General features: G+C 42.5%; 1 protein-coding gene across 1 annotated transcript in view; it reads left to right on the forward strand.

Moving 5' to 3' along the window:
- Positions 1–21,103, forward strand: part of IPO11 (importin 11) — a 359,108-nt gene that overhangs the window by 184,368 nt on the left and 153,637 nt on the right. Inside the window, exons 25-27 of the mRNA XM_069962715.1 lie at positions 5,706–5,801; positions 7,496–7,609; positions 9,421–9,542. Of these exons, the coding sequence (XP_069818816.1) occupies positions 5,706–5,801; positions 7,496–7,609; positions 9,421–9,542 (332 nt within the window). The remainder of the gene's footprint in view (positions 1–5,705; positions 5,802–7,495; positions 7,610–9,420; positions 9,543–21,103) is intronic.

The following is a 21,103-nucleotide window of genomic DNA, read 5'->3' on the forward strand; positions in this document are numbered from 1 at the left end:
GAGACTGCTTTCAAGTGGTGTGCCACAAGGGTCTGTTCTGGCTCCTATTCTTTTTAATATGTTTGTAAGTGACATAGGAGAAGGGTTGGTGGGTAAAGTTTGTCTGTTTGCTGACGACACAAAAGTGTGCAATAGGGTTGATATTCCTGGAGGTGTCAGCAAAATGGGAAATGATTTAGCTTTGCTAAATAAGTGGTCCAAATGTTTCCAAATGTAAAATAATGCACTTGGGGAGGAGGAATCCTCTATCCGAGTATCACATCGGCAGTACTGTGTTGGAAAAGACTTCAGAAGAGAAGCATTTAGGGGTAGTGATATCAGACAGCCTTAAAATGAGTCACCAGTGCAACCAGGCGGTGGGGAAAGCTAATCGTATGCTGGGGTGTATAGCTAGAGGTATAACCAGTAGGAAGAGAGAGATTATGATCCCGCTGTATAGAGCTCTGGTGAGGCCACATCTGGAATACTGTGTCCAGTTCTGGAGACCTCATCTAAAAAAGGACATTGATAAAATTGAACGGGTCCAAAGACGGGCCACAAAAATGGTGGAGGGTGTGAGGCATAAACCATATCAGGAAAGACTTAAAGATTTGAATCTATATAGTCTGGAGCAGTGATTTTCAACCAGTGTGCCAAGTGTGCCAGTGATTTTCAACCAGTGTGCTGCGGGGAAGTTCCCCAAACTATGGTGCCCCTGTGTTTTGTTCCCCGGCAATGCGCAGCAATCAGTGGCGGATTATAATATGGGCGGTTGCGTGGTGCGCTGCGGCGGGCCGTGATGCACGCATCCAATCAACGTGTGCACTACGGCCCGCTGCAGCTTACCACGCTCCCGGTCTCCGCTGATTGGAGGAGAGAGTCCGGGCCCTACGGGCGGCCAGTAGTTGAGGCGGACAGCAGCGGCGACCATCTCTGAGGAGGTGAGGAGGAAGGGGGGGAGAGAAACCTGGGGATGGGGGAGACAAACAGCGGAGAGAAGCAGGGGGGAGAGAAGTTTGGTGGAGAGAAGTATGGTGGAGAGAAGCACAGGAGAGAAGCAAGGGGGAGAAGTATGGTAGAGAGAAGCAGGGGGGAGAAGCATGGGGGAGAGAAGCAGGGGGGAGAAGTATGGTGGAGAAAAGCACAGGAGAGAAGCATGGGGGAGAGAAGCATGGGGGAAAGAAGCACAGGAGAGAAGCAGGGGGGAGAAGTATCGTGGAGAGAAGCACAGGAGAGAAGAAGGTGGGAGAAGTATGGTGGAGAGAAGCACAGGGGGGAGAAGAAAACAGGCCCAGGTTTCACACTGAGTGAGTATAAATACATTTAGAATCTATATTATTAGTGTGCAGCGGCTCAAAAAAGGTTGAAAATCACTGGTCTGGAGGAAAGAAGGGAAATGGGGGACATGATTGAAACCTTTAAGTATGTTAAAGGACTAAATAAGGTTCAGGAGGGAAGTGTTTTTAGTAAAAAACTGAGCTCAAGAACAAGAGGACACAGTGAGCTGTTAGTTGGGGGAAAGATCAGAAGCAATGTGAGAAAATATTATTTTACTGAAAGAGTAGTAGATACCTGGAACAAACTTCAAGCAGAGGTGGTTGGTAAATCTACAATAACAGAATTTAAACACTCCTGGGATAAACATACATCTATCCTAAGATAATAAGAAAGAAAATACTAAAAGGGCAGACTAGATGGACCCAGTGGTCTTTTTCTGCCGACAATCTTCTATGTTTCTATGTTCTCTATGGAGAGGCTTAAGGTGCAGCAAGAGACTTTCTCTCACACATGACCCCTATCTCCACCAACATCATTTTATATTGGACTTAGATTCTAAGGTGTGAGGGGACTTTAAGATTGCTGTTGGGTCAAAAAGAAACATGGTGCCGTTCATATATTTGCCCTTTGCTTCCATAGTGTTGAAAAATTACTGCGATTCTCTAGTGCAAAGGAGTTCTCAAGATCTTAAAGTGGTGAGGATTGCAACACCTCCTGACACTCCTTTCCATACCTGACCCTGTTTGGCAATGAGCTTCAGGCAGGGATGGGGGGGGGGGGAGGGTCGGGCAAGGATATATTACAGCTTGCTGTACTTCAGGAGCTTGGGAACACCCTATTGTCCCTTTATACTGGAGAATAAAAGTATTCTTCTACATTATGGGAGAAGAAAACATCTAACAGTACTAGGTACTAGGGATGGTCCAAACCTGGTTCGGACGGGGTTTGTACGAAAACGAACCCTCCGCAATGATTACCACTGTCTGCCCGCTCCGTGCAGCGGGCGGATCCAGCGGGAGGAACGCCTGGAAAACTGGGATACAGCCATAGCCATAGGCTGTATCCCAGTTTTCCAGGCGGTCCTCCCGCTGTATCCGCCCGCTGCACGGAGCGGGCAGACAGCGGGAATCCGATGACCTCGGCGGGTTCGGACCATCCCTATTTGGAACGTTAATTGCAGCAGTTAGTTTCCTTTTACTTTTTATTATACAGGTAAATGAGACACTTACACATATAAACTGTGCTGACTGCTGCTCTGTTATCTGTACTAATGTAGCTCCACACCGGACATGGACAGGGAAACCATCCAGATGGCACATAGCCTAGGGCATTGACAAGGGGCAGTGATATAGAGAGTGTGGCCACAGTCAGTACAGTGTATATATGCAAGTGCCTTATTTACTTGTGTAATAAAGGTGGCCAACATCTTTAAACATCTTTAAATCAATAGGTAAGTGTGATGTGAACAACCTTTAAATGTGCAGGTGACAACTCTGCTTCTGTACTTGAGCATTGAAAAAAGGGCTGGCTTATTTGCCCCAGAAATGGCACCATAGGGAGTATGTTGTATTGCAATTCATTCAATTGGTTAGAATACCAGGTGCAATCCCACTGATCAGATATGAATGGTCGATCCTGAAGATAGGTTCTCAATAAAAAGAAAAAGAAAATAAAGGTTTAATCTACAGTGCATGTATGGGATATAGCAAAATAAACAGCATCTTAAATCCTAAACCACAAAATATTTAACTATTTAAAATTTTTACTTCCTTCATGTAATATTTAGTGTATAACCATTTTCTCATCATGCACTGTGATATGGGATTTTCCTATCATGCAGCATTGCAGAATGCTTATTGGAAAGGGACATCTGTTCCTAGTCACACAGTTTGCTAATCATATAGTTTTCTTCTGAAGCTGCCATCATTGAAGATCCAGCCTTGGGAACAAAGCACAGATGTTTTGTGGGCTTTGAGTTAGGAGATTATATGAATTGGAACAATCACGCACTAAATATAAACTCTGATGGATTACTAATTCTCATTGTATTTTTGCATCACTTGTTACCAATCTTTTGTTGTAATGGTAATTGTTGTGTTCTGAATATTATATTGGCTGGAAGCTTCTGGAGTATTCTAGGTGTACACAGCACCATGGCCATCTGCAAAAATAAGTCCCAGTTTGTTGAAAATAACAATAAATACGTTTTCCTGCCTGGTGATATGTAGTGTAAGGTGCCAACATTTTAAAGCCCATCTCTAAATGTACAGTATACATTGACTTTGCATAATATACTATATTAGAGCTGTATAATGGGCCAGATAGCATTTATTCCTGTATAATGGAATAGATAGCATTTATCCCTACAGTGTAATGTTGGGGGGGGGGGGGGGGTCTCTTTATCCTGGCTTTCCAGTGTAATCGAATGACAATGAAGACTGACGTGGGAAGATGTAGGCAAGTATATAATTTAAATTGGTTATACAGAAAAAAATTTACAGTCGGCTCAGGGTGACAGAAAAAAAGACATATTTTGCACTGATTCCCCTCAGCTCAGGGTCTAACATCTCTCAGTCTCCACTGCTCACCCCTGGTTCCTAAAACACATCAGCCCCATGGGAACTGAGATGTTGATGTGCCACAGACCTTTGAGCTGAGGGGGATCAGGGCAGGCGAATGTGACTTCATTATTTTTTTTTAATGTTAATTGTATTTTTCCCCCGAGGCTTGATAACCCCTTTAAAGGAACATTCACTTCTTTGACATTTATGACACGTCCACAGGAAAAAAAAAAAAATTGTCAGCATTTACTGTATATGGGGTTGATGACATGCCTCTGATTTGTGTATGTTACAGATGTCATGGATTCCTTTAGTGCATTTCCACCTATGCAATAAAAAAAAAACATGGCTTTTCTTATTTCTTCCCTTGGAAGAAGGAAAACACAGGAAGAAAACACTTAACCTGACGTGCTTTTTCTGCTCATAGGAACAAAACATCGCTCTACGAATACTGCATTATTTCATTGCTATTGTTTTCAGACATGAACGCACTCAATTTTTTAATGTATAAGCTGCTGGATGCACTCAAATTGAATTTTTTCGACCAAAGGAATTTCTATTAATCTATGATATAAATGCTTTCCTGAGCTCCATAAGTTAAACCTACTTATGTGTGAATTTAAACAATTTCTTCCAGGAGTAAACCCAGTCCCAAGGTGAAAGGTTTATTGTTATTTATTTAGTATGTTTTGAAGGTGGTTTATTATAGATGTGCTTTCCTGTTGCTTATACTATTCACTGGACAGAAAAATAAAAATTTAATTTACTTCTTTCTCACTCTGGGTTTGTTCAGATTGGACTATCATTTTTACAATAGTATGTCCCCTAACTGATGATGAGGACCACCACGATATCAGTTATAAATGAGAAAGCCTCAGCTTTAAAGGGGTTATCCAGCGCTACAAAAACATAGCCACTTTTCCCCCTACTGTTGTCTCCAGTTCAGGTGCAGTTTGCAATTAAGCTCCATTTACTTCAATGGAACTGAGTTTCAAAACCCCACCCAAACTGGAGACAACAGTAGGGGGAAAGTGGCCATGTTTTTGTAGCGCTGGATAACCCCTTTAACCCATTTAACCTTTAACTCCACCGCATGGAAAATTAAGCAGCACATGACAATGAAAACTGGGTTGTCCATCATTCAGAAGAATGTTTTGAGCTTTGGCACAGTGGGACACTTCTTCAGTACAATAGTTGGAGAAATTACTGTTGAATCGTTGCAGATCCATAGAATGACTGTCGATATACCCCCTAGAATGAAGTGACCATTGCTATTTTGTTGTAGTTTTTAAAGGAGAACTATCAGCAGGTTAGATAAATAGGTAGCTCGGCGCGATGGGGGCGGAACAGTGATCCTAATGGTGCTCCTGGCCATGGATTCAACTACTAACTGCATGAGAACAGCGCAGAGGAGGAAGGTAAGAAGCATACCTCCCTCCTCGGCGCCCAATGTGCATTAGGGGACCATCAGCAGGTTAGATTAATCTGACATGCTGATAGTTCACCTTTAATCTTTTCAACATGCCATCTCCAACCACATGCTGTTCAGAGAACTGCAACAATTGTAGTTGGCTTTGCTTGTTAGTTTACTGTACTTTGTGTTTTAAGAGAATATAAATGTCGTGTTTAGGGATGAGCAAAACACGAGTATGCTCAAGTTGGATCACTGTGTTTTTGAATACTGGTGGCTGATGAAGTTGGATGCAGCCATAAGCCATATAAGTAATGTTTTCCAGGACTCCCTAGGGCTGCACCTAACTTTGTCAGCCTCCAGTATTTAAATGCAGAGCGATCAGACTAAAGCATGATCAAATCACGCACATCTCTAGTCATTTTTCACAATGTGGTGACTCTTTTTTATGGTTTTTTTTTTTTTTTTTTTTTTAGGTTGTGGAGAATGTTCTCATGGTGAATCCAGATGTTGGCCCACAAATATTCCTTGCCTTACTTCCTCCAGTCTTCAGAGGCATTCTGGATGGAGAGGTAATCCAATAAAGGAATTCTCCACTATTCTGCAACTAATGTGAAGTGATTGTATAATACTACTCTATGGTTATGGAATGATACTTGTATACAGTACCAATAAAAATGCAATTTAATGCAGAGTCTCTTGTTAAACAAAACAGCCCCATAGAATAGGTCATCAAACCTGTTATTAGTTTTATTCTGCCTGAACCACAGGCAGCATGAAACAATAACAGGCTCTCTTATTACAGTGCTGTATGATACCATCTGTTAAAGGGGTAGTGCGGCGCTAAACAATTATTCACAAAATAACACACATTACAAAGTTCTACAACTTTGTAATGTATGTTATGTATGTGAATGGCCCCCTTCCCCGTGTTTCCCCCTACCCACGCCAGACCCGGAAGTGTGATGCACTATACTCACCTGATTCGTGTCGACCCCCGTCCTCCATCTTGGGACAATGAGGTCATCTTCAGGCGGCTGGCTGAACCGCTCCATCCGTCCCTAGTGCCGGCCGTCCTTTGCCGTGTCATAACTGTGCTCAGCCGCGATTGGCTGAGCACAGTTATTCTCAGCCAATCGCGGCTGAGCTGCTGATGACGCGGCAGAGGGGGACCGGCACTAAGGACGGATGGAGCGGTTCGGCCCGCCGCCTGAAGATGACCTCATTGTCCCAAGATGGAGGACGGGGGTCCACATGAATCAGGTGAGTATAGTGCATCACACTTCCGGTTCTGGCGTTGGTGGGGGGAAACACGGGGAAGGGGGCTATTCACATACATAACATACATTACAAAGTTGTATAACTTTGTAATGTGTGTTATTTTGTGAATAATTGTTTAGCGCCGCACTACCTCTTTAAGGTATGTTGTTTCAGAAGAATCTTCTGGGGTTTGGTCTTCAAGTCACTAGAGTTGTCCCCAGCAGCTTCTTCCTACACCACCAGCTTTGATTGATAGGTCTTTATATATAAGCAAATACTTAAACAAGACTTCAAGGGAATGGATAAGAGTCTGTACCCCTTCTAGGACTATATGTGTGATCTACTAAATCCAAGGTCTTACCAACTTTTGATCACATTTGAGCAAATCAAAATTAACTGTTAATTTTGTTACATAAAAGAAGAAATTAGGACACACAGACCATTAACAAGTGTTGTACACATCTTGTACATAAAATATGTACAACATATATATATATATATATATATATATATATATATATGGTACGTGCTGTCTTGTCCTGCCTTTTGTAGTGTCCACCTCCTTAGCACAATGGCAGACCCTAGTCTTGGTACACAGGAGAATACAAAAAAGTGCAGGGACAAATACATTGGGAGGACACTTATACAGAAACACACAGCATGAAGGTAGATACTATGCCAGAAAGAAAAAAATTGTTCCAATACGTTTCCCCTGCTAAATAATTTGCAGGGTTTTCAGGGAACTGCAGAAAAAGAATTTTGTTATGTTACAGATATGTGGAGAATCGGTCCAATAACGCCAACTCCACTGCCACCAGACAGCAAAAACAATTGCCACTCTGTGACTTCTGTTAATATTCCAACTGGACCAACTAGAATGCAGCAAAGTTCATTTTTTAATCCTACTGTTTCTTGACTTTTTTTTTTAAATAACAGATCTTTGTGTGTATTAATATACATAACATATGTTTAGAATTAAAAAATTTTTTTTTTGTTAAACTTTTAGAGATATCCGATTGTCATGTCTACATACCTTGGCGTCCTTGGACGTGTCCTTCTGCAAAACCAAGCCTGCTTTTCTTCATTATTAAATCAGATGGCACAGGAATGCAGTCAGGAGGTTAGTTCTGGATATACGTATAAAGCATCTAATAAAAACGTGGTTCAGCGAATTGCTATGAATATGTAGATAATTCTTGGAACCTGTGATGTTACTGAGGTGTGACAAAAATATAACTATTTCAAGATGTCTACCAAATAAAACATTTCTAGGGAAGGTTGTGTTTTTTTTGTTTTTTTTTCCAATAATGCTTTGATATACGCCTTTTTCCCACTTTTAGTTTCTTTTTGCATATGCCGTAGAAAGGATATGCAAAATAGCTCTCACACCTCTTTAGCAAAGAGATGTCCCTTCAAGTCAAGTCTCGCTCAATCAAGGAGCCTTAGAACATTGACTGGGGATTTTATGCCAAGCCAAACTATCTCTCCAAAAGGAAAGATTTCCCATCTGCAGATAGCTATTTCAGGGGTTTTGCCCCTCATCAGTGCAGAGCAAGGTGTTGGCTGGCTAGTGAGAGGTCCATCGACGTGGGTCATAGGGGTAGTGATTCTCCTTAAGTAGAGCTCGTCATAAAGACGTGTGGAGACTTACAGACCATTGCTGCTCCACTGAGAATTCTGGGAAATAGGATATGCAAAATTGTGAGACAACCCTTATACTTTTGTATGAAGGTCAAGTATGTGGCCATAGATTTTGAATCTGTAATACAGTCATGTGCTAGTGACTTCCTTAGACACGTATTTCACACAGGGGCCTTTTGCTTCTCAAAAAAAGTCCAGCTGTTGATGACTAATTCACATTTTTTTGGCAGTTTTTATGGTGTTTTGTCATCTTAGTGCAAATTAGTACAGGCATTTTTCTGTCTGACATTTTATGCTTTGTAATTTTTTTTCCATTATACGATTCCAGGATTTCTATTGAATTATTGGGAGAAAAATGCCAATATGCATTTACATGCTCCACACTCTCATTTAAGACGCAAACGTAACCCTAAAGGGGTTATTTATCAAAAAAATAAACCTTTTAACCTTAAAACGATCCCACACTGAACACCTGTTGAGCCTCTGAACGGCACCTTGGTCTAATCAAGAGACTTGTAGTTTTAGATGTATTGTCCATGTCTCTTGATTAAATTGTACTGCCCATTAGATATGAGCGAATCTCACGCACCCTTGGGTTTATCCAAACCCAAGCTTGTGGCATTTAATTCCCCGCGGACTTCAGATGTTGGATGCAGCCCTAAGGCTGCCTGAAAAGCATGGATACAGCCATAGGCTGTATCCATGATTTGCAGAACTCCCCAGGGCGCCACTGGTAATGAAATTCCGCAAGCTTGGGTTCGGACGAACCTGAGCATGCTTGAGATTCGCTCATCTGTCTATTGTCTCTTGAATTCAATTCAGTGTGTAGAAAATGTACTGTATATACTCCAATGAAATTTGCTTGTACCTTACCTTTATGTCTATTTAGAAGGAGCCTGTTATAATTTCTGTACTTCTGCAAAGACATGCAAGTAATAAGGTTACATATTCTAGTTTACATGACAAACTATCAGGTTCAGGTTTCATTTGCGCCTTAAGAAGAGTCCTATAAGTGCAATGTAGCATTCAGGGAAATGAGTTCTGTTTGCATTTAGTTAAGATGAAGCAATTACTAGGAGAAAGCCCCCTAGGCTGTGATAGAACACGCTTGTACCTATTTTACCAGGAATTACTGCCAGTGTTATTACACTCACAGCCCTCCATATAACAGTGGCTGATCTGGTAACGCAATTTCTTCTTGCTTTTTAATAAGCTATACTGGTCAGGACTTTGGTTGTTTTGTGTATTATTTAGAAAAACACGTCTGAGATCAGCTAGTTCTCTTTGTAGGCTGACCTGATACTTGGAAATGTGATTGAGATGTGGGTGGACAGGATGGACAACATTACACAGCCAGAAAGGAGGAAGCTGTCTGCACTTGCTTTGGCTTCTTTACTGCCCACCAGCAACAGGTAAGAGTTTCCTGTGTGTTCTTGCTCCTCTAGATTGCTGTTGCATTACAGAGATGTCAAGCACCCTATGTATGTAGCATTATGTATGTATGTAGGAAAGTATCACAAGAGGCATAATAAATATTGAAAAGCTGGGAATAGATTTTCAGGCTGCCATGCCTTCTTTGACCTGATCCCTATGTATAAATCAATGTATCAGCACTGGGCATTGGTGCAAAGGTGGCTTTCTCTCTACCTTTGTTATTGTAGCATGAATTTTTTATTTAAATATCGACCTTTGGACTGAATGAAAAGTTTTGGTGTGAAGCTCATAAAATACTTTTGCTGTACTTATTGATAAACTACAAGCTAAATACCTGCAACGAAGAGATATGTCAAAAGTTTTTATCCGTTGGTGTCTGGATGTTCACATCCCAAAATGGAATATAGAGAAGTGCACACTATATAAACTACGCCCCTTTCCGCCTCATGGGTGGCCGGGGTAAAGGCTGTGCCTCCTCCCGCACCTAATTTATCATCATTTACACCTAAAAGCGGGCCAAAATAATGGCGAATGTTCAATAAATAAAGGCATGCTCCTTTTAGTAAGTCTGGTCAGGTGAATGGGGACAGGACCCCAAGTGTGTTCTCTCTCAGCTCTGTGCCACATAATCAAGATAGACTCCAATTGTAAGGGTCCTATTATCCCAACAGATTATTTGACAGATATTTTGAGCCAAAGCCAGGAATGGATTATAAACAGAGAACAGGTAACAATGGAAAGACTGAGATTCCTCGTCTTTCCAAATCCACTTCTGGCTTTGGCTTACAAAAATCTGTCATATAATCTGTTGGTGTAATAGGGCCCCAAGTCTATGTCACATGCAGTGAAAGAATGCTCAGCTGTGCACTTCTCTCCCCACTTGTTCCAGCAATTAGTTGGAGTTTGAAGACATTTAGTCATAAACTGTTCAATGCTACATACACTAAAGAAACACTATTAGAGGTCTGTGCTCTTTTTTATGACTGGAGCTTTCCTGGTCAACAATACTAGATTAGCCAGGAATGACATTTGAAGAACTGCAAACCTTATAGTATTTTCTCATGCAGTAATGTCAGGAATATACAGATGGTGGTGTGCAGGGCCGGACTGGCCATAGGGCACTTCTGGCAAATGCCAGGAGGGCCAATGGCCTCGGGGGCCGGTCCCGTGCTCCTCCTGACCCGGCGACTCCTTTCCCCTACCGTAGGGAAAAGGAGTCACCGGGCCAGGAGGAAGACGTGACCAGCCCACAGCGCTCCGTCCGGCCCCTGTATGATGCGCGCACTGCCGGGATTGTGGCGTCCTATCCCCGGCAGTGCACGCATTATAGAGCTCCCTGTGCGCCTGTAACTTCCAGTACAGGAGCGCACATTAGAGACCCTCCTGTTCCGGGAATCCCAGGGAGCTCTATGATGCGCGCCCTGCCCGGGGATAGGACGCCACAACCCCGGCAGTGCACGCATCATACAGGGGCCAGACCAGGAGGAGGGAGGAGCCTGATGTTAGGTGAGTTGGTTTCTTTTTTTTCCTCCTATTTGCTTTGCGGGGGGGGGGGGGGGAGAGAGAGGGGGGGCCATCTATAAAGGAGGGGAACGGGGGATCATTTATAAAGGTGGGAAGAGAGGGGGGCCATCTATAAAGGGTGGAAGAGGGGACCATCTATAAAGGGGGGGAAGAGGGGCCATCTATAAAGGGGGGAGAGAAGGGGCCATGTATAAGGTGGGGAGAGGGGGCCATCTATAAGGGGGGAGAGGGGGGCCATTTATTAAGGGAGGGGGAGAGGGGGTCCATGTATAAGGGGGGGGAGAAGGGGCCATGTATAAGGGGGAGAGAGAAGGGGCCATGTATAAGGGAGGGAAGAAGGGGCCATCTATAAGGGGGGAGAGAAGGGGCCATGTATAAGGGGGAGAGGGGGCCATCTATAAAGGAGGAGAGGGGGGCCATTTATAAGAGGGAGGGAGAGGGGGTCATCTATAAGGGGGGGAGGAAGAGAGGGGACCATCTATAAAGGGGAGGGGGGAGAGGGGGCCATCTATAAAGGGGAGGCGAGAGAGAGGGGGCCATCTACAAAGGCGGGGGAGGGGGCTATCTATAAGGGGGGCCATCTATAAGGGGGGGGACAACATAGGGGGAGAGGGGGTCATCTATAAGGGGGGGGCAACATATGGGGAGAGGGGGTCTATAAGGGGACAACATGTGGGAGAGGGGGCAAGGGGGCAATCTATAAGGGGACAACATAGGGGGAGAGGGCCTATAAGGTGGGGGGGGCAGCATAGGGGGGGCATTTATAAGTGGGACAACACAGGGGGGCCTTCTATGGGGGGTATGCATAAGGGGACAACATGGGGGGCATCTATAAGTGGACAACATGGGGGACAACATAGGTGGCCATCTATAAGGGGGACAACACAGGGGGGCCGTCTATAAGGGAGATAACACAGGGGCCATGTATAAGTGGGAAAACAAAGGGGCCATCTATAAGGGGGACTACAAGGGGGGGAGTAGATAATAGGGCATGCACAGAGAGGGGCATATACTATAGTGGACTACACAGAGGGGCCATCTATAAGGAGGGGCTACAGAGAGGAGGGCCATATACTATAGGGGATGCACAGAAGTATATACAGATGCACATCTACTATAGGGGGATTACACAGAGGGGGGCTCTCAAGTAGATGCACATGGAGCCATCTATATCGAATGCTGAACAAGAGGGGGACCATCTATAAGGTGGCTTCATAGAGGGGGGCATATACTATAATGGGGTCACATAGAGTCAGCCTACCCACTAAATGATGGTGTAAAGGGGCCAATACAGATGTGCAGTTTGTAGAGAGATGAGGATGGTGCCAGAGTGAGGAGCCTAATATGTCTGTCTGGAAGGTTCTGTGGATTCGTGGCTCGGAGAAGTTCTTATAATGGCCCAGGGCAGATGGAGAAGAAAATGGAAAGGGAAGAACTCCGATCAGAGAAGACGTCCCCTGTGAGTCACCTGATGTAACTGCACTGTATTGTATATGGTGTACAGAACCTGTGTGGAACTGGGTCTACCTCTATAGAACTGTATGAAGTGATATTGGTCTTTTTAAAGTTGATTTTATTCAGTAGCAGTGGCAACATTAGTCAGCATGTGGTGGTATTAGTCAGCATGTGGTGGTGTTAGTCAGCATGTGGTGGTATTAGTCAGTATTCTGTGGTATTAGTCAGCAAGCGGTGGTATTAGTCAGTATGTGGTGGTATTAGTCAGTATGCGGTGACATTTGTCAGTATGCGGTGGTATTAGTCAGTATGCGGTGACATTGGTCAGTATGTGGTGGTATTAGTCAGTATATGTGATGGTAGAAGTCAGTATGCAGTATATGGTATAAGTCAGTATGTGGTGGTATTAGTCAGTATGCAGAGGTATTAGTCAGTATATGTGATGGTATTAGTCAGTATATGTAATGGTATTAGTCAGTATGTGGTTGTATTAGTCAGTATGCGGTGGTATTAGTCAGTATATGTAATGGTGTTAGTCAGTATGTGGTTGTATTAGTCAGTATGCGGTGGTATTAGTCAGTATATGTAATGGTATTAGTCAGTATGTGGTTGTATTAGTCAGTATGGTTGTATTAGTCAGTATGTGGTTGTATTAGTCAGTATGTGGTTGTATTAGTCAGTATATGTAATGGTATTAGTCAGTATGCAGTAAAATTAGTCAGTATGTGGTGGTATTAGTCAGTATGTGGTGGTGGTGTTAAACTCAACACAGTGACCGGGGCCGGAAGCAGTCTGTCTCTGTACACTGTGTAGTGGTGAGGACCTGTAACTGCAGCACCGCAACATAGTACAGAGACAGAAGCTTCTGAGCCCATTTACTGTGTTATTATCTGTAATTCCTGTCATGGCCGTGATGATACAACATGTAGCCGTGCTGCACTCACAACATAGTCTCATAACTTATCACCGTGCGGCAAATGGGCCTGTATGCTCGGAAATGCCAGGGCTGATTTTCAGTCCCAGTCCGGCCCTGGTAGTGTGATTAAGAAGATGACCATCCAGCAAAAGCAGATCCACTGGATGTGAACTACCTGTTGATTAAAAGGATTATTGCTTACATAGCACATAGCTGTGGGCAAAAGAATGCAAAAAATGGATCCCTGAGCAGTGGAAAATCATTACCTGGTCAGATGAATCCAGATCTCTGTTGCACCATGCTGCTGGAAGGGTCAGAATCTGGTTCAAGAAACATGAATTGATGAACAGTCAGGTGGAAAAGGTCCAAGCTTATTGAGGTAGCATAATTGTGTTTACACACCATGGATCCTCTGATACCTGTGCATGGACGGTTGGACAATAGTAGAAGAGAAAATGGCACTCTGTAGTAACATAGTTAATAAGGTTGAAAGAAGAGTCCATCAGGTTCAACCTAGCGAAACCCTACTGTGTTGATCCAGGGAAAGGCAAAACCCCTATGAGGCAGATGACAATTGCCCCATCACTGGGAGAAAATTGCTTCCTGACTTCAATGGCAATCAGAATAATCCCTGGATCAACGTGCTGTATCACCAGAAATCTAATGCCCATAACTTGTAATATTATATTTTTCAAGAAAAGCACCCAGGCCTCCCTTGAACTTATTTAATGAATCGGCCATGACAACATCATGTGGCAGAGAGTTCCACAGTCTTACCGCTTGTACAGTAAAGAACCCGCGTCGATGCTGATGATAAAATCTTCTTTCCTCTAGACGTAGAGGATGCCCCCTTGTCATGGTTACAGACCTAGGAGTAAAAAGACCACTAGAAAGATCTCTGTACTGTCCATTCATATATTTGTACATTGTAATCAGATCGCCCCTAAGATGTTTTTTTTTCTAGAGCTTGATAATCTTTCTTGGTACTGTAACCCACCCATTACCTTAATGACCTTTGTTGCCCTCCTCTGCACCAGCAGAGGGCAAATTATAGGTACGGGTGAGAAACAACAGGGGAAGTTCTCGGCTGGGTGTGTTTGGCAAACAGGAGGCACAACACTTAGTAAGGGCAAATAGTGTGGACCACAGCCATTTCCAAGTACTCTACTATGGGATCCGTAACAGACAAAGCTCCTCCACTCCAAAGCAGGAGTAACATAGTGTAGGTCCCTATGCTGCCTGTATGTGGACCTGTGCCCAGTTACCTATGCTGCCTGTATGTAGACCTGTGCCCAGTTACCTATGCTGCCTGTATGTAGACCTGTGCCCAGTTACCTATGCTGCCTGTATGTAGACCTGTGCCCAGTTACCTATGCTGCCTGTATGTAGACCTGTGCCCAGTTACCTATGCTGCCTGTATGTGGACCTGTGCCCAGTTACCCTTCCTTTGGAGTGGAGAAGCTTTGTGGTTTGGACAGTATCTGACCATTGTGGTCGACTGAGTTCATACCTTAATGACAGCTGTTTATCCTTTGGTGGAAGTAAGAAAGAACGGGCTGTTCAGAGTATGTCAGGACCTGCTACTATTCTGTGGCAACTGCAAGAAACAATACTTTCTATGTGGGGGAAATATTTCTGCAGAACAATTTCAATTCTTCAATATTTATATATGCACCATATAACGTTTCACTAGGGCATATTTTCTCCCACCTGCATTGATTGATAGATGGCATTAAAGAATTTATTACTGTGTTCTAAAGTTATTGATTTATTGCTAGGATGGTAAAATAAAAAGAAAACATTATATTTTCCTCCCAGTTTAGCTCATGTCTTGACTGCTTCGGTTCTCCATGTGCTTCTCTTTTCTACCTTCTTCTGAGAGCAGAGTTCAGAGCAGGACCAGCCCAACCTGAGAGGAGACACTGCTGGGGCCAGTGATTGCTGAGTGGGCAGGTCCTCAGGGACGGACACTGGCTGCATAGGGTCCTCTGCAAAAAATGTGTTTTGGCCCCCATAAGAAAACTTTGCCACCACACTCCTTACGCACCAAGGCACATAAAAAATGCACATCTATATGTGCTGGAAAAAATCCACCTTTTAATGTGTTTTGTGCAAACATCTGAGAGTACTTTGCAACAATTTCCAACTTTTTAACACTGGTTATCTGCACTAGTACCACACAGCACAGCTTAGATACTCTAATATCAAAGTGCTCTAAATGTTTACCAATTCCTGGGCACACACAATGACACACATACAGTATGCAGACACACACACACACACACACACCTGGCACCCACAGAGGCACCATAATATATATATAGCTACACTACTGACACCCACACATTTACATTGGAATGTGATTACACTAGTGCAGACATATACTTCATGAATAGACTGTACACAGAGAAATCATCTCCCAAGTATTACTATTGAACCAGATATAATATCATCTGCTGCAGAACATCTTTATAAGCAGATCTGTCAATCATCAGATTGTTGGAAGGAGACCCGATAATCAGTTAAAACCTGTTAATCAGTTAAAACACCACTGACATATATATATATATATATATATATATATATATATATATGTATATATGTCAGTGGCTGTGGTGTTTTAACTGATATCTCCACCCCACTATCACAGACACTATTAACACACAAAAAGATACATAGAAGCATACACACACACACTGGCTGACACACACAGATACAATAGATACACACACTGACACATACATATATACACACAAATATACAGATATTTTCCTATCTGTAGTTGGGCTGATCTCTCCACATGGTAAAATTGAGGACCTGCAGGTCATGTGATTCAGGTCTTTCAGACTTCATTGCCTGATGGATGAGGCCCTGAAGAGGAGCAGGACGCTGACAGTTGCTGCTTCTCTATTTTGTCACCTTTTATGTTCAGTCTGCTCAGCCTGCACGACAGTGAGCGGACTAAACATTACAGCAGTGGGCCTCTAATCCTCTCTGGGTCCCGAGTATGTCTGCTACTTGCAGGTCCTTCTCATTGTATAGAAAGCTACGCAACTTTTTAAAGTACTTTAGCAAATTCCTATTTTTACTTTTACTGTGATGGACAGGACACATTTATTATTTAACATTCTATAGCTGAAATTTCTCTTGCCCAATCCATTTATTACTGCTTATTCATGTAAAAAGTTTAACCTAATCCTGTTACAGCCACCTTCAGCCAGTGCCCATGGATAAACTGGAGACTTATAGTAACAGTAATTTTTTTCACAATAACCGATTCATCCCCCAGGCCCTGATCTCTGGACATCCCCCCCAGCACTACTGGATATGCAAAAGTGCATATGTTAGTGAAACATAGAGAGCCAGTTAAGTAAGTTGAGACTCTCTTAGTTTTTACCTGGCCATTGTCCTTAATTTGGGTTGTGTCTACTGACTATCCTCTATCTTGCTAACAACTCTAAGGTTATACCTGTAAATGTTGGTGCAAACTCTAAACCAAAGATATTTGGTGTTATCGTTAAAAATTAAATATAATATGGTCAAGTTTTGCACTTTAACTTCTTTTAACTTTTTTTTGACTGTTTTTGACAAGATATCTGCCAGGTGGGAGCAGGTGTTGGAGTTCAATGTCTGGTAAGGTTTGGAAGCCATATACAGAATAAGGCTATGTTCAGACTGCTCAAGAGAATGGCCGTTCTGTGACCCCGCCTGGTCATGGAATGGCTGGTCTCTGAAAAGATCATCCCGGCCGGTACTGCAGTTTTTCCAAAATGCAGCATACTCAGTGTGGCTTTTTTTTTTCCTTTTCTACCATAGACTTCAGTGGGATTGTTCTGGTTGTCATTGCTGTGCTTAGGGTTTTTTTCTGGCCTTTTTGTCACCTTTTGTGGTCCAGCATAGACACAGCTATGTCTAACAGTATCTTAGTGTGACTGCTATTTCATACAGAGACATACAGATTGTTTTTTAGTTGGATTCAGTATAACTCCAGCAAAAAAAAAAAAATCCATGAGTTGATAAGATGATGGCTGTACAGAGGGTTTACGCCCTAAAGGTACTGTTTGTAGAGAAGAATACCCCTGGTATACAAAGCCACCTAGAGCAGCATATGGTGGTGTCTACAGGGGCTTCATGTGCTGCCATATAGCCCCCTGTACATTGCTGTGCCCTATGCGTGAAGCCTTATTCTGCTTTCGTGAAACATTTTTTATGCCTTTTCTGTTATTTTTCTGCAATCTTGTCGTCTTGGAAGAATTCACAGTATGGATCCCATTATTTAGCTCATTGTGGGGCACTTTATTGTAGCGATGATTGCCCTAATCATTTCAAGCTGTAAATCATTTCCCTCCTAGGTGTTTACCATCGTGTGTAAAGTTTACTAATTCCATCCGTTACCTTTTCAGAATACATTAGTGGAATGTTATTTTGGCTTCTGTCTGACTCCATGATAAGGTGTCACGTAGCCGTAGATGAGATGTTTTAATGTACTGTATGGAATAGATGACTACATCCAACACTTGCTGGCAGGACAGCCTGAAACACCACTGCGGATGCTGTATCTTATTGGAGGGCTTAATAGGGCAACATGACATGTTGGAATAGCTTAAAAACGTGTTTCTCAGACATGTGAAAAATTACTGATCGCATCGAGTCTCACTCCTGAGACTCGCTGTGATGAAGAGATATAGTTGGGGGAGTGCACATAGACTCTAAGGAAGTAGAATTTAAAAGGGAACTATCAGCAGGGTAGATGAATCTAACCTACTGATAGCCCCTTTAGTGCCCGGGACACTAAGGAGGAAGGTATGTGTCTTACCTTCCCCCTCAGTGCCGTTCCTGCGCTGTTTGCTGGCAAAATCTTGAGCCGGGAGCACTGTTAGGAGCACTGCCCCGCCCTCACAGTGTCATCCGGCCTCTCACTCCATTGAATCAATGGAGTGAGTGGGCCGGATGAAGCTGTGGAGACAGGGCAGTGCTCCTAACAATGTTTCTGAAGATTACGCTAACAGTGTGGGAACGTTTCTGAGAAAGAAGGTAACACACATACCTTCCTCCTCAGTGTCCTGGGTGCTATAGGGCGCTATCAGCAGGTTACATTCGTCTAACCTGCTGATAGTTCCCCTTTCATTGACAGCAAGGTCACAGCAGGTCTCAGGAGTGAGTCTGAGGACATGTTTAAAGTGGAAATGATACTAATGCTTTAAGTGTGTCATGTATGTTGAACTAAATCAAGTCTTTTTAACCTTTTTCTACTGGGGCCTTACTAGCCAGAAGTTAAAGTTAAAGTGACTCTGTACCAACAATCTGACTACCCCCTCAAACCACTTGTACATTCGGATAGCTGATTTTAATCCAAGATCTGTCCTGGGGTCCGGTTGGCAGGTGATGCATTTATTGTCCTAAAAAACAACTTTTAAACTGGCAGCCCCGTGCCCAACGGCCGGGGCTTAGAGTATCTGTTCCCCTAACTTTGCACCACCCCTCTGTCCCACCACCCCTCTGTCCCTCCTCCCCACTGTCCCTCCTCCCCACCCTCTTCATCAAGCAGCTATCCAAAGGTACATGCGGTTTGGGGGGGGGGGGCTGTCAGATTGTGGGTACAGAGTCGCTTTAAAATATGTGTGAAGTATAAGTTACAATTGTTAATTAACCAAAGATTAGTGCAACCAGAAAAAGATATATGCACATATATATTCCCCTCTGTCCATGCTGCTCATCAGCTGTGCCTCACCGACACCTTATAACTTAAAGTTATTTATTTTAGAGTTACATTATATCTAATGATAAATGACACTAAGAAGCTATGCTAAAATTGGTGGTCAAACTGATTTTTTTGAGTACAACATAAAGAGACTTTATCAGTAGGTTTATGCTGTCCTATCTAAGCATAGTATCAATTAGTGATGAAAAGCTGAACAGAATGATGTATCACTTGCATTGCTCTGTGCAGCTAATTCAGAGATATCCTCCTGAAAACCCAGAGCATCGTACACTAGTCCTTGTCATTATGTTTGTGTGCTCAGTAGTCCTCAATATTCATGAGCACTAGCTCCCTCTGCCCACTAGTCGCTCATTGGAAGTTGTCTGTTTACTCTGTGTATTTACACTGATTATAGGCAGACAGTTGTCTGTATAAATAAAGCTATATATTGTCTGAAGCAGCAGCTGCTTTTTGGTAGTAGTCATGTGATCAGAGCTGCGTCTCCTAGATTCACATGTCACAAATGTCACAGCTAAGGGCTGTTCATAACTGTAGAATGAAATCATTTCTTAATCTTTCAAGGGATGCATGGTTATAAAGAAAGGAGACTGAAAAAATATACAAGCTCATTGTCTACCTGCATCTGGATCCTATTTTCTAGTCTTTGCCGATCAGACATTGATAACATATCCTTGCGTTATACCACCCGTGCCTACCTTGAGACATAACCCCTATAACTCCTATAATAAGTCATTTTCACCTTCATTTTTTAACTTTGACAAGGAGCTGGTCCTAGCATTGCAGTTACCTTAGTTTACTATATAGATTTTCTTAGAGCTTTTCAGAAGAATGTTCTGTTCCAGAGCATAAGTAGTATGCCCCCCATCTCCCCTCTACTTGTTAAATGTACAGAGGTCCTACAGGTATTTGGACTAAGCGCTGGTTTGTAAATCCCCTTTTTGTTACTAATAGCATTGCAAGCAACAGGAAGCAAAATACTTTGGCACTTTGAGTGACTCAACCATCAAGTTTTTCAGACGCAAAACAGTGTTAAATTGCATTTTGCGGTTTTGTAGTATAAATCTAAAGTACACCGTGTAACATAAAATAATTTCTGCAGACAACAGTTTCCTTCATGTGTTAACCTGGACAAAAGAGTTATTTTCCCCTTCCTCTAAAATAGACTGTTCATTTGCAAGGGTTAGGAAAAAAAAAGTTCTGGTCCAGCAGTTTTCATCAGAACATTGTAGTTGCTAATATAATGTATGCATCAGCTACAAGGGAGTTATAAGGGATGGCCTTCTGCCATCCTCATACCATTTGCAGGATGCTTAGAATTTAATTTTCAATTCAAATTTCTGCCTTTTACAGCTATATATATATATATATATATATATATATATATATATATATAATATCCTTTTTCATAGATTAATAAGCGAAAACTGATTTTTAAATGGGGTTCACAACCTTGGACACATATCCATATTATATGCAATCTAGTTGCTGATTTTCTTTTCTGGGACCCCCACCTATCTTGAGAGCATGATTTCTCCATTTAAATTACTGAAAGTTTTAAATGGAAACTGTCAGCTCTAGATCATGCTCATTTGGCAGTTTCCATTTAAAGTAGTACTCCGGCGAAATGTTTTTTTCTTTTTAATGAACTGGTTTCAGAAAATGAAAAAGATTTGTCGTTTTCTTCCATTTTAACACCTTGCCTCCGCAGCCTGTTTTGGCCTTAATGCCCAGGGCCTATTTTTCAAATCTGACCCCTCTCTCTTTGATAACTCTAAAATGGTTTTAATTATCACGCTTATTTTGAGATTGTTTTTCACGTGACATATTCCTCTTTATGTTTGTGGTATATATATATTTTTTTTATATTTCAAAAAACATTTGCGCAAAAACGTGAAAAAATTTGTTTCTTTATATTCAAAATG

This window comes from Dendropsophus ebraccatus, chromosome 3 (genome assembly GCF_027789765.1).
Source record: "Dendropsophus ebraccatus isolate aDenEbr1 chromosome 3, aDenEbr1.pat, whole genome shotgun sequence".
In the NCBI taxonomy this organism is placed as follows: Eukaryota; Metazoa; Chordata; class Amphibia; order Anura; family Hylidae; genus Dendropsophus; species Dendropsophus ebraccatus.